The 15,075-nt window shown below is 39.6% G+C and overlaps 1 protein-coding gene across 1 annotated transcript in view; it reads right to left on the bottom strand.

Annotated features, from left to right (window-relative positions):
- Window positions 1-15,075, bottom strand: part of LOC115410980 (receptor-type tyrosine-protein phosphatase mu-like) — a 188,462-nt gene extending 173,387 nt beyond the window's left edge. The window contains 1 exon segment of the mRNA XM_030122845.1: window positions 14,772-15,075. Coding sequence (XP_029978705.1) covers window positions 14,772-14,859 — 88 coding nt within the window. The 5' untranslated portion in view covers window positions 14,860-15,075.

The following is a 15,075-nucleotide window of genomic DNA, read 5'->3' as shown; positions in this document are numbered from 1 at the left end:
AAATTCTTGTAATAACTTTGAATCAGGTCCATGAGAAGAGTGTCTGTGCCAAAATTCACGCAGATCAGACAAACTCCCAAGTCGGAGTTTGAAAAAGTAGGTTTTTCAGTTTTTGCAATTTTGCGCGGAAAAAAGTCTGGCGGAAATGGGCGTGGCCTAGCCCACGTGATTCAGTACTATTCAGGGAATCCAAGGATATAAGGTTCTTGAATGTGTGACATACAGTGTGGGAGTTATAGACCAAAACGCTTTGTCCTTGATTATAGCGCCCCCTGCTGGTGGATATATGTACATTTTTGCGTCTGAGGCCCCTGCAGGGGTCTGGACCAACCCTCCAAATTGCATCGCCCTACCATATACGGTTTAGGCTGCAGTAACAGTTTTATCAACGGAAGAATAAAAAAATCCTTACAAAAATAAACAATAGGGTTCCACAGCACCGCTGGAACTGTGGAACGCGTATGCTGGCATACGCGTTCCACAGTCCCCGTGGGCTTGGCCCCCTAAAAATTAACAGAGAGAGACAGAGAGAAAGAGAAAAGAACAGAAAAGTTTTTGAACAAATAACAAAGAATTATATCGACTGAAAAGCACCTTATTATTATAACAGAATGAACTAAAGAACAGTGTCCTTGTATCTGTCGGTCATGCTCTATCCAGAATCAACGCCCAGTTGAATGTGTGAGGTTGTCAGGTTCTGTCTCTGTGTTAGAGTCCTGTGGTCTTGACGCAGGAGATCAATCTCCCAATAGAAGTGGGTGGTCCTTTCACTGGAGGAGAACTCAACTAATTCAATCGAAGTCCATACATGACTTCCGATCAGTGATCAATAGGAACTATATTGATATCTGTAACCATTTACATTAATCAATTGTATTTATATAGCATCAGATCCTAACAAATGTGATCTCATGACGCTTTACAATTAGAGCTGGTCTAAACCAGACTCTGAAGCCACTTTACAGAAACCCCACAGAATCTTCCATCAGCAAACACTTGGTGACAGTGAGGAGGAAAGACTTCCTTTAACAGGCAAAAACCTCAAGCAGACCACGGCGCTCAGAGGATGGTCGACTGCCTGTTATGTTATAAACCATCAAAATATGGACCATTTTAAGAAATGGCACATTTTTAATATTTCAGAAATTCATGAACAAACTTTATAGACATTATCCCAAGGAAGATACACAGAATTTGAAACGAATATGATCAGTAGTTTCAGAGACGATGTTTGAAGAAACTGCTAAATTACATTACAAGGACGACGAGGACGACAATGACGACAGATACAGTACATTCACAGTAACTCGTGAGATAAAAATGATCAAAACACTGACAGTTCATTGAATGTGAGTACTGTGGCTCAACAGCGCCCCCTACAAAGTGTCATTTTTGTCACGAAAACCTGATGAGTTTTTCTCCTTGAGAGAAAACTCAACTCAACCTGTAGCGACATCAACTGATTATTGTCAACACCTGGAACAGTTAATGAACCACCCGATGAACATCCTGGTCCAGTTGGAGGTCAGAGGTCAGATTCATGAACAGAGACTGCAAGTTTTACCACAAACCTGCTGAAGCTGCAGGAAGCGTCTTAACTCAGATTACACTGATAACACACTAATCCCAGTGTCTTCAAGTCCACACACACACACATCTTCAAACAATAATCCTATGAATATGATCAGGGATTAGGGCCATGAGACTAATCAAAGGCATTGCTGGACACGGATTAACTCACAAAGAAAGTAGTGCACATAAGTTAAACTGAGTCAGAGTACACTGGAGCTCAGCTCTACCTCCTAAGGTTCACAACAAACCCCACTGGAGCTCAGCTCCCTCTCCTTCTATGTAAAACTACCCTCTACTATTTCTAATATTCAATTTCATCTGATAAATGACATAAACTATGAAGTTGAATAAGTGCAAGACAACCCAAAGACACACCCAAATCAGCTACATGGGACAGTCAGACTTTACATCATAATGCATTCTATGATTCTAGTATCTCAGTACGTCAACAGCTATGTGCCGCTCATCTAAACTAGGATCTATTCTAAACTGATCCTAGAATTCTAGAGCCTACAGCAGGGTTGGACATATTTTTCAGCTTGTGAAATATTTTTAAAATGACCAAGATAAAATAATCTACCACCACTATATATTAATACATTTATTACCGGATAGCTCATTACGTAATATTATGTCAGTGGTTGGGTAGCTCAGCAGGTAATGTTACTGACTTCACAACAGCAGACTGGGGTTTGAATCCTTGTAGAGGTGTAAATCATCCATTCATTTTACCCAGGAACATTTGTTTCATTTTTACATGTTGCATTGACCATACACTGTATTCTGACAGTCTGAAGTTGAACTGTATGAGGCATAGATTACTGTTCCATGTATCTGCTGGACAACATTTTATCTTCTTCATGCAGATTTGTAATGTGCAAATAAATAGCTCATTAAAATAATGATAAAATTAAAAAGATAATAAACTGAAACATATTAACATCCTTGTTGCTTAGATAACTATTCAATCACACAGCCTACAAACTAAAACCCAACAAAAAATAATGTAATACAGAAGTTGTGGGCAACATAAGGGCAATGTTATGTAGATGCTCATGAAATAAGATGACCGTTGACCATAGGATACACAAGTGCCCCCCCACCCAAAAAAAAAACAAAAAACTATTTTACCACTGGTAGAGCATCTGAAAACTGAACAAGGACCTGGACCTGAACCAGGTTCAACCAGACCTGAACCATATTAGGTCCCTGAAAGACTGCATTTGCTCAACAGGACAGACACAGAGGACATGTAGAAGAATCACAACAACATGGAGACAAATATGATATAGATGTAGAAGTAGGAAATGTAGAGCAGGAAGTAGAGGAAGCACAGTTAGGGCGTTTTCACACAGCGTACTCGCAGCCCCTGCCTGAGTACGCATGGGTGTTGCAGGGCCGAAACAGTAGGTGGCGGTGTGGAAGGAATTCTGTCACTATCCTATACATGCAGAAGCCAGAAGAAGACCAACTCTTACCTATCTGTTATCCTGTTTGAGGCAAAGGGAAGCAGAGCGACCTTCATTGTCCCTGATACATCACAGAGTGGTTCGGTTGATAAGGCGAGCCTGTGCCGCGTGGATCCGAGGCTTTGTCAGGAGACACCAGGAGCGCCAACTATGGTCTCGTGGTGATTAACCCACTTCCGTTGTCGGAGTGGTGATTAGGTCACTTCCGGACTCGGGGATGGATCGCATTCACACGGTAACGTACCGTGCTGGAGTCCGAGCAGTCCATACCCAGGACTACCTTGTCAACTGCAGTCCGTACCCAGGACTACCTTGTCAACTGCAGTCCGTACCCAGGACTACCTTGTCAACTGCAGTCCATACCCAGGACTACCTTGTCAACTGCAGTCCGTACCCAGGACTACCTTGTCAACTGCAGTCCGTACCCAGGACTACCTTGTCAACTGCAGTCCGTACCCAGGACTACCTTGTCAACAAACCACAATTCAAAACTGTGAACTCAGAAAACTACTGATATACAGTTTACAAGTTTACAGCACTAGTAGCAGAGCAGCAGCAGCAGCAGAGCCTATTTTACTCATTTTTTAACTTACTGCTGTCAAAATGTATCTCTTCATCACTGCTGGTTGACGAGAAGTGGTGTTTTGATTATTTTATGGCCATGGATTGAGAAATTTTAAAGGTGATATTTGGTGGATTGAAACTAGGCCAGTCATCCTTGGTGACAGACTAGCCAACAGCTTTAGCTGTAGCCCTACTTGGCTTTAACAGCTTCCACCACCAGGCCTAAGCAGCTTCCACCACCTGGCCAAAGTAGCTTCCATCACCTGGACTCAGAAGCTACCACCACCACACCATAGCACTCTTCACTACCAGGCCAAAGACGCTTCCACTATCACCACCATGCCCTAGTAGCTTCTTCCACCTTGCCTCAGGAGCTACCACCATTAGGCCAAAGCAGCCTCCACCATTAGGCCAAAGCAGCCTCCACCATCAGGATAAAGCAGCCTCCACCATCAGGATAAAGCTGCCTCCACCATCAGGATAAAGCAGCCTCCACCATCAGGATAAAGCTGCCTCCACCATCAGACCTCAGCAGTCTCCCCCACGTGGATCCTGGAGTTACCACCGTCAGGCCTAAGCAGCCTCCACCACCTGGCAACAACTGCCTCCTTGTGGATCAACCAACACCAAAGTTCCAGCAGCTGCTAGTTACATATCCGGCCAGGCAAGTGATCTCATAATCTCTAGGGGGTTCTAAACAGCTAAGTTGAGGAATATGGCTGTGAAAAAGGAAATTGAGGATATTAAGAAATCTCTGGACATGCTGCATGGCAATGTTGAAAAAATCACTGAGCAGCAAGCAAAGATCATGGAGATGATGAGTGATGTTAAAGCCCTAAAACTGCATAATGCAGAGAAAGACAGAAAAATCTGTGATCTTGAACGTAGGGTGGCTGAGCTGGAACAGTATTCTCGGATTAATGATGTTGTGATCACAGGTCTAAAGATACGGCCCCAAACATATGCTAAGGCTGTGGGAAAAGTGACTGAGGAAAACATGTCTGAAGATGATCGGGCAACAGTGGAAGAGCAGGTTGTATCATTTCTGAAAACTAAGAAGATTGCTGTAGACCGCAATTTTATTGAAGCATGTCGCCCTCTCCCACAAAAAAACACCACCCATCCACCAGCCATCATTCTCAAATTCACAAACAGGAAACAAAAGATCGGGCTCCTAAAGCCAATATCCATACTTCCCTGTTTTTCTAAGATGTTGGAAAAATTGGTCTATGTAAGAATCTCTAATCACTTAACTATAAACAACATCTTGTATAAACATCAATACGGCTTCCGCAAGAAATATTCCACTGAGCATGCGTTGCTGCAATTTGTTAATAATATTTCTTCAGCTATGGATAGAAAAAAAATTGCCCTTGGTGTTTTTCTCGATTTAAGCAAAGCATTTGATACAGTCAACCATAGTATACTTACTTCAAAGCTCAACAGATATGGAATCCAGAATGTTGCCCTCAAATGGCTGATACATTACCTGAATAATAGAGAACAGTTTGTTGTCTTTAATCATGCATCATCTACCAAATCAAGAATCCCTTTTGGGGTCCCACAAGGATCAATTTTGGGACCTTTATTATTCTTAATTTATACTAATGACTTGCCTATGTCTTGCAATAATCTTCTTCCCTTATTATTTGCTGATGACACTTGTCTTACAGCCGCTCATGATGACTTTAAGTCTCTTATTGCATCGGTAAATAATGAATTACAAACTGTTTCTAATTGGTTGCAGATTAATAAATTAACACTCAATGTAAAAAAAATGTAACTTCATGATCTTCTGCAACAAAAATAAATCCTACACAAAAGACTAAGCTAAAATATTAATTAACGGAACTGAAATCCGTCAAGTACCTCACACCACATTTTGGGGTGTTGTTCTGGATGAAGGTCTTAATTGGAATAGCCATATCAGTTATGTATGCAAAAGATCAATGAAGATGCTTGGTATACTGAGAAAAGTCTGTCCCCTGATTCATCACTCTGCTCACTTGACTTTGTATTATAGTTTTCTGTTTCCATATATGAATTACTGCAATATTGTCTGGTCAGGAACTTATCCAACTTATCTCAGCAAACTCTCGATAATCCAGAAGAGATTCCTGAGAACAATCTCACTGTCTAGTAGATACGAACCATCTGCACCAATTTTTAGGAAATATTCAATACTACCCATTCATGAACTCAGTGTTTATCACTCATGTTTATTTGTGCACAAGTTTATCAATAATAAGCAAGATCTTCCGGACACTTTTCATAATTTTTTTAGTTTTTCATCCGATTTACATTTATACTCAACTAGACATAGCGACAATCTTCATTTACCCTTCTGTCGAACATCTGGTCATCAATTTAATATTTTATTTAGAGGTCCTAAATTGTGGAACAATCTAGACATGTCTTTAAAGTCTATATTGTCATTTACATCTTTCAAAAACTCACTGAAAAAACATCTCCTGTCCTGACTTTTTCAGTGTTTTCTATATTGTTAATTGTTGTTTAATTATTGTTTTCTTGTGTTTGTACATTCTATTTTTTTTATTTTATAATAGATGATGGGAGTGGAACTCTGTACAAGCCCCTTGGGCTTCATTCCCTCCCTGCACTGTTTTTTTTTATTGTGCTAAATAAATAAATACAAATACAAACTGGTCTGGGGGTACTGGAGCACGCTGTGTGAAAACGCCCTTAGAATAGAAGTACTACAGACTAACCACACAAACTGGTCAAAGTAGATTCCTGCTGATGGTCATGTTGTTTTTCTGTTATTATTTGCTTTTGTTTTGTGCAACAGAAATAAACAAACCTTTACATGTAAGTATTGTTATTATCATTATTATTATTATTATTATTATTATTATTATTATTGTTGGCACATATCAGTGGACCATGGACCCCATACTCCCACAGCCCCCCTTCTTTACATGAAGCTGATAACAGCGTCTGTAATTAAAAAACAACTGGCAACCGTAAACAATTTTACATTCAGCAGCCCAACAATTACTTGGTTTATCTATTATAACATTTTCTACATGTAGTTTGATGATTCAACATGTTGTGATTAATGAGTTTAAACCATTCAGTTCAGAGTGAGGATCCAAACTACTGCTTCTAATTGGTCTTTAAGGTTCCACAGTGTTCCTCTGATGTAAATAAACATCCTCTCCTCATGAGTCCAAGCCTCCAAACGCTTCACGTTTCCATAGAAAAGATGAATTAGACGATGAAAACAGATGAAGCCGATCAATATGTTCACATTTTCAGACACAAACATGAGGCCAAAGAACAAAGAACGTGTTCTGACATAAACACACCATTAATGTGTCTAATTTAACCCTTTAAGACCTACAACCATTTTTATGGCCACTTAAAATTTTTCTCTACATTTAACCTTTACTTAGTGATTTATTATAATATTATCCTCTGTATTTGGCATTTTTCAGGATCTTTAATTCACTGATCATGCAGATGTTCATTGAAGCTCAGAGTAAATTCAAAGGTTATTATATCAAAACAGAGAAAAAGTGACTTTTCCAGTCAAATCTATTATGAACTGAACATAAACCCAGTGTGTCTATCCACTGTCATTGATTCAACTCCATGGGTTTTACCGGTGAATCAGTAGCCCCTTTTACACAGCACTCCTGTTCCGGAAATATTTCACCTTTATTCCATGACAAGGTCTGTGTAAAAGGAATGGTGGGATCATTTGGTAAAAGTCCAGCCTGTCTCACCTAAATCACTCCTTTGGCTTAGCTGTGGAAATAGGTCACTGGTGGCAAAAAGGTGCAATCACCATTTCACCTTTTTTCCAGGATCTACGTATGTGTAAAAGTGGCTAATGTTGTAGAAGATGACGGTGCTACCATGGTAACTACGGAGTCTCTGAACATCCAAATGGGTCAAATCTGATGACCATGAAAAATGACTAACTGTACTTTACACCAATTATTTACATGTATTGATAGGATTAATGGATCAGCAGGTATTGAACAGTTACATCAGCAGATGGTTTAGGTCTTTGAGGGTTAATTTAACTCAAACTGAGATTCAATCAGATATTAACCTACGATCACATCCATGTAAACATAAAATCACAATGAAAATCAATGATAATAAATCAAACATTTTCTTTTACGTTTGTTTTTTGTAGTGATTTATTATGAGCTAAAAATATTACTAGTCCAACTCTAGATGAATGAAATGTTTGTAAAACGTTGTGTCAATAGAGGTTCAGTCCAAATATTTGGCATAGTTTTTATCTTATTCACTGATAATAAAACCATAAATGTCTTAAATGCTCCGTCCACCATCCCTGGAGTGGGCGCGCCCTTTGACCTCTGGGCCGTAGTGACTGGAGACAGATGTGGTGGATGTGGCATGTTCCGATACGGTGGTGCGTTCGGGTCACACTCTTCCCTAACAGTATTATGTGCGGTGAGTTCAGGGACTGGGGGAGATTTGGGCATCAGTGACAGCTCTTCCTGTATGTGTGTGTGTGTGTGTGTGTGTGTGTGTGTGTGTGTGTGTGTGTGTGTGTGTGTGTGTGTGTGCGCCTCCATCTCACACCGTAAACAAAAGGAGTCTTAATCCCACTCTTTAATCCCCGCTGGTTCTGCAGACGCTGCGTCTGAAGGCGCTACGTTTAATCCCAGAGGCCACACCCCCCCCCTCCGCCTCGGGTCCGATACGGTTCTGGTAACAGCTTTAATCTACACGGACACAAAGTACAGCTTTATTCACCACAAAACTGGAACTTAGTGCTTGTGTCGGTGCAGATAATTCAGCTGTGATGAGGATTAAAGATTTGACCAACGGAGGCGTCTTCACATGTAGGTCATTTATACTGCACATGTGGAGCACAAGCAGAACCCAGGAGAACATCTGAACCAAAGCAACAGCTCACAAGAACTAGAACGGAACTAGAACAGGAAAAGAAGCCAGAACCAGAACATGAACAAAAACCTGAACCAGAACATGAACAAGAACAAGAAACAGAACCAGAACCAGAACCAGAACAGAACCAGAACAACAAGAACTAGAACTACAACTACAACTACAACCTAAAGTCCACTTGGAAGCTTCATTCATTTTCAGACATTACATCTTTTTTTACGGTGACTTTAACCAATAAAATGTAAAAATCCTTCCACTTCAGTTCTTGACTGTTTTTGTGATTGTGTTGTTTGTGGTTAAAGTTTGGTTTAGACACGAAAACAACCTGGTTAGTGTCAGTGTTAGGAAAAGATCACGGATGGCAATAAAACTAAAACCTTATGTTTAGCAGTCTATCCGCATTTAACATCACTTTTGTTTTATCATGACATGTTTTCATCACAACATTCTGTTTATTTCTTCCACTATCATGACATTAATCAGTAAATATCAGATTGTTCTTAGCTTTAATACCAACTTTTCCTTCTAATTACACCTCTTCCTCCTCTAAATAACGTCCAGGACGTCCACGTCTGACTGTTGATAATCAGCAGTTTAGTTCTCCAATCTACAAATCAATGTTTTCTCTGACAAAACCGAAGAAACTCAGGCTGAAACTCCAGAAAAGCTGCAGTAACAGCGTCTCCGGGCTGATCCTGTTCACACTGAGCTCATTATTTCAATCAATGCAGGACAAAGATCTGACGGATTAACCACACACTGACACTAACACTGTTAAAGGATGGACTCAAAGCAGCATGAGAACCCACGCCAGGTCACATGACCCCACTGCTCAGTGGGGTTGGACATGGAGCTCGACGCCAACGGGACCCAGACCGGGACCGGGACCAAACCGAGACTGGACCGGATTCCACCACTAGACTCAGCAGACACAATGAGACCACAAAGCTAGGAGTTAAACCACAGAGAGTCTACTAGGGGGCGCTAAAGCAGTAACAGTCAATAATGAAGAAGAAGAAGAAGAGGAGGAGGAGGAGGAGGAGGAATAGTAATTAACTCAGCAAGGACTTACACTGTCCAACTGTACAACAGACACACACCGGAGTCCACAGTGTGTGTTTAATGTGCAGTTCATTAAAACCCTGACAAGACAGAACAAAGAGCTGACTGCACCTGAACGCACCGTGGGGAAGGTAAAGTCCTGAATCAGCGACAGTCCTGGACCTGGACTCGTCGGGTCATCGGGGACCGACTCCAACGCCGAGCGCTGCTGACTTCACACCAATGCTCTAATTACACAGATTCAGCCTTTAACTCCTTGCCTCCTCGCACCATGGGTCCATACAGGTGGGAAGGGGGCGGGGCCATCCCACATCATGTGACCGTGGGGTCTGTACTTCCATCAGGATGTAATCTGCAGTTTAATGTGCACTGCAGATAAAGGTGTTGTTTTATGTTATGATGATCTTCAATTTGTCACCATTTGCATAATAATAATAATAATAATAATAATAATTATTATTATTATTATTATTATTATTATTATTATTATTATTATTATTATTATTATCATCATCATCATAACCATAATTATAATAATCATAATCATAATAATATAGGTAAAACTTGAAACCATTGACATCATATAACAATGTTAAATGCAGGTTCTGGATATCTCAAAACCATAAATTCTGCTCATTTTTCAAGTATTTTGCTAATTTTCTCCCAACTTTACAAGTATTTGTTCAATTTTATGTCAAAGTTCAAGGTTTTTGATTCATTTTTTCCTCATTTTATTGTATACAGGATTATTTTCATATATTGATAGAATTAATGGATCATTTTACATCAGTGGATGGTTTTGGCTGACGGAGGATGTTTATGTCTTTAAGGGTTAAAATCATCACCTGGCTGCCCTTTAGCTGTTAGCTTAGCTCCAACTCCAAGAAACTGAGCTGATAAACCAACTGGCAGCCGTCGCCCCTGACGACCGAGCACGCTCACTGGCCTTGCTCCAGCGGCGCAGTTATCAGGGCGCAGCGGCCATCTTGGAGGGTTTAATTTCATTCTCTGTTGCGTCCGTATGGACAGAGGGACAAACAGGGGTACAAACCAAACACACCCCGAGGTTAACACCAAACAGCCCAACCAACGCAAAGACAATGTGGAAATGATGAATTCACTTCTTTGTTCTGATTGACTGTGGTAAAAATCTAAGAGGTGAAAGACAGAAAAGGCTAAACTCAAGCTTATTGAAACTGTTTTCTGTCCAAAATAGATAACATTTGACCATCACATGTTTCAACACATTTTAAAAAATTGTTTTAAAGATGAAAAAAACATAACGACATGAATAGACATTGTTTCTGGACCATTATTATTATTATTATTATTATTATTATTATTATTATTATTATTATTATTATTATTATTATTATTATTGTTGTTGTTGTTATTGTTGTGGTTGTTGTTGTGGTTGTCATAGTTTAATGTAGAAAATGAACACAACCTTTGTATAGAAATATCCACATTTCTGAAGGAGTAATATGTGCATTTTACGTAACAAACCAAATGCAACAGAAATTATACACTACAACAATCCAAAACAACCACAATATAATACAAACTAACACTAAATAAAAACTAAAATCAAACCAAAACCACATAAAAGCCAAAACCAAAAACACATTAAAACTAAACTGAACCTGATTCTGTGTTTTACTTCATATTATTACTCTCACCAAACTACTCATTGTAGTTTAATCCATAATCCTGTTACAATTATTATTATTATTATTATTATTATTATTATTATTATTATTATTATTGCAAGTCTTATGATGAAGCAGAATTAAACATTTAACATGACAAACCAAATATCTGACAGTTTTTAGTTCTAAAGTTCTAAAAGCACTTTGTGACTGTCTGTGAAAAGTGTTCTATAAATAAAATTTACTTTACTTTATTTACTTTACTTTAAAGGTATGTGTGGTTGCCACAGTGATTCCCGCCCTTTTCGTGTGGTTGTTATGGTGATTACTGCCCTTTCTGCCTTTCTGTCATAAGTAGATTTACCACATTTGTTTGTTCTACATTCCATTCATTTTACGTTATCTTCCTTTTGTTTTAAATTTACTTTACATTATTTTCCTTTTGTTATAATTATTTTACTCTATATTTCTTTTGTTACATTACGTTCTTTTTGTGTTACATTTATTTTATATTATTTTCATTTTTCAATATGTTCTGTTTATTTAATGTTATTTTCATTTTCGATTGTTTTATGGATTTCTTTTTTTATTTTTGTTTTACGTTCCACTCCTTTTATTTTATATTTATTTTATGTTAAATTCATTTTACATCACATTTGCTTTACGTTATTTTCTTTAATTTTACCCTGAGTTCTTTTTGAAATTCTTTCTTCTGTTTTTACATAACATCCTTTTTATGATGAATTTGTTTTATGTTATAAATTACATTGCGTTCTTTTTCTTAAATTAGTTTTACCTTGGTTTCATTTCATTTTACGTTGTGTTTATTTTGTTTGTTTCATTTGATTTTACATTACATTAATACTTTTATGTTAAATTAGTTTTATATTACATTAATTTTATATTGTGTTCTTTTTGTTACATTTATTTTCTTTTCATTTTTCATAATGTTTATTTTACATTGTGTTTATTTCACATTTGTTTTATGTTGTTTTTACATTAGATTCCTACGTATGTTATGAACATTTTTGATTATGTTAGTTTTATATTTGTTTCATCCTTGGTATATTATGTTTCTTATTTAGTTCATTTTACAGATATTCCCAGTTTTCAGCCAGGACTAAACTTTAGCCTTTAACCTATAAATTAATGATTCATTATGATAATTAATTATAAAAATCTCTGTTATCAACTGATCTGAAACCTGAAAATCCGGTTTCGTTATTGGTTCAAAACAGATGACATGTGGTTCATTTCTGACTAAATACGAGGTTTTATCTTCATTTTGTTTTCACTGTCACGCATGCAGCTGGAGAAAGTCTACATGTTTTCTATTATTGGTACTAACAGCTGCAGTAGTAGTATGCAGTAGTAGTATGTGTTAGTACTTGTATTTGGAGTAGTAGTATTAACAGTTATGGACATTTGTTCTACCTATTGGTAATTATACCAACACCAGCTCTTTTAGTTTTTAACAGTTCTAGTTCAGTTTCCTGTGCATCCATGTGTCTCCCCCTATCCCCCCCTCCCCCAGTCTCTCTCTCTCTCTTCCTTTAACCCTCTCTTTAACCCTTTAACTGGTCATGTCATTGGTCCATCCTCTAGAGTCGGGGTCTACTCCAGGTTTCTACCTGTAAAAGGCAGTTTTTCCTTCCACTGTCACCAAGTGTTTACTCCTGGAGGATTCTGTTGGTGTCTGAGAACTGGCTTAAGAGTCTGGTTTAGACCAGCTCTAAATGGAAAGTGTCATCAGATAACTTTTGTTATGATGTGACACTATATAAATAAAACTGGACTGATAGATTGGTTGATTGACTGATTGATGTATTAATAGAACAGACTAGAATAGACTAGACAAGACTAGAATAGACCAGAATAGAATAGAATAGAATAGACCAGAATAGAATAGAATAGAATAGAATAGCCTTTATTGTCATTGTGCTACTCCAGTCAGTGCAACACTATGTAATAAAATATCAATACGTCAGAAAATATGAAGAGAAAATATAATATTAGAAAAGTAAAATAAGAAAATAGAATATAAAATTTAACAAAATAAAATAAGAATACAACTAAAAGTAGAATTAGTATTAGCAGTATATCTATGAATATTAGTAATATTAAGAGTGTTTATATATATGAAAGTCTATTAAAAAATTGTGCATTTGTATTTGAATAAATATTGAATAAATACTGCATTGTTATTGTGAGAACAGAGGAAATAAGAGGAAACCGGGTTGAACCTGGCCCTGGTTTAGGTCCAGTTTGTCTGATGTTATATTATTATCAAGTGTGGAAACATCTGAGGATGAATAAAAGCTGAGATTTTACATCCTCTCATCTACTGTTGAAATCATCTAAATTCTGTAAAAGTTCTCATGACATGAACAAATGTTCATATTAAGTGGAACCGTTCCACATCTGGACTATGAGGACACTTCCACACGATGAGATGTCCTCATGTCATGAAGACACTGAAAGTGTCCATTAAACATCTGTATTCAAGCATCTGCAGCAAAGCCCTGAAAAACCTCCTGCTGGTCATTTTCATTCATTCATTTATCAGCTTTTTATGAAACATCAGAGGCTTTTTTCACCCACAAATAAACAGGAAACAATTTAGACGTGTTACATTTATTCAATATTCAACTATTAAATAAGTGAAACTAGTATCTCCTGTGGGTTTTTAGTTTGTGTCCTGGACTTTTCAAGGCCCGATGAAATAACTGTCCAGACTTCACGCCCTTTTCAAACCTGAACAGACTTGAGTTCATTATTAGAAACTAATGCGCATCTGTTTAATGTCGGATTTCAACACAAGAAACCAGTGTGTTAGTCTAATACAGGTCCATTTCAGGGTCCAGGTCCAGGTCCAGGGTCCAGACCCGTCCGATCCGGACCGCATTCAGCAAAAACGGAGAAGAATAAAGACCCGGATTCAACAGACCAGGTCCGAGGTTAGACCAGGTTCGGGGTTACAACTAGGAGTTTACATTGTCTGGGTCTGGGTCCGGTCCGGGTCCAGTCCGGGAATAGTGGGGGTCTGGTCTGAGTCTGGTCCGGGGTCTGGTGTGAGTCTGGTCCGGGGTCTGGTCTGAGTCTGGTCCGGGTCTGGTCCGGGGTCTGGTCTGAGTCTGGTCCGGGTCTGGTCCGGGGTCTGGTCTGAGTCTGGTCCGGGGTCTGGTCTGAGTCTGGTCCGGGTCTGGTCCGGGGTCTGGTCTGAGTCTGGTCCGGGGTCTGGTCTGAGTCTGGTCCGGGTCTGGTCCGGGGTCTGGTCTGAGTCTGGTCCGGGGTCTAGTTCGAGATCTGGTCCGGGTCTGGGTGTGTTAGTTCGGTGGATCTAAACTTTTGTGGGGTCCAGACCAGGCGGACCGGACCGGGGTGGGGGGGGGGGGGGTAGGACTGCCGGAGGGCGGAGATTTTCCTCCTGGAAACTTGGCCGCAGACACAGACACAAACTCCCCCCACAGCCGCAGCCCGGGGCTCCGGCTCTGTCCCCGGTCCCGGGTCCCGGGTCCCGGGTCCCGTACCCATCCGGTCTTACCTTTGAAGCTGTCTGCGCGCGTCCCTGTCAGTCCCAGTGAAACCAGCAGAAAAGACGCGGACACCAGTAAAGTTCCGGTCCGCTCCATGACCGAACCGACACCCTCCTGGAGGAGGGAAAACTACTGAGCAACTCCCAACGCCACTTCTGCCAGTCCTCCGGGTCCGGGTCCGGGGGCTGAGAGGTGGGGGGCTTCCTGTCTGATCTGACGGAGACTGGGTGGCGGGTTCGGCTCCGGGCACGGGTCCGGGTTCAGGTTCGGGTCTCTCCGTCTCTGTTCGTCCGATCCTGTCCGACTCCGTGA

This window comes from Sphaeramia orbicularis, chromosome 20 (genome assembly GCF_902148855.1).
Source record: "Sphaeramia orbicularis chromosome 20, fSphaOr1.1, whole genome shotgun sequence".
Taxonomy (NCBI): Eukaryota; Metazoa; Chordata; class Actinopteri; order Kurtiformes; family Apogonidae; genus Sphaeramia; species Sphaeramia orbicularis.
The sequence above is the reverse complement of the archived record's forward strand: the minus strand, read 5'-3'. Positions and strand labels throughout refer to the sequence as shown.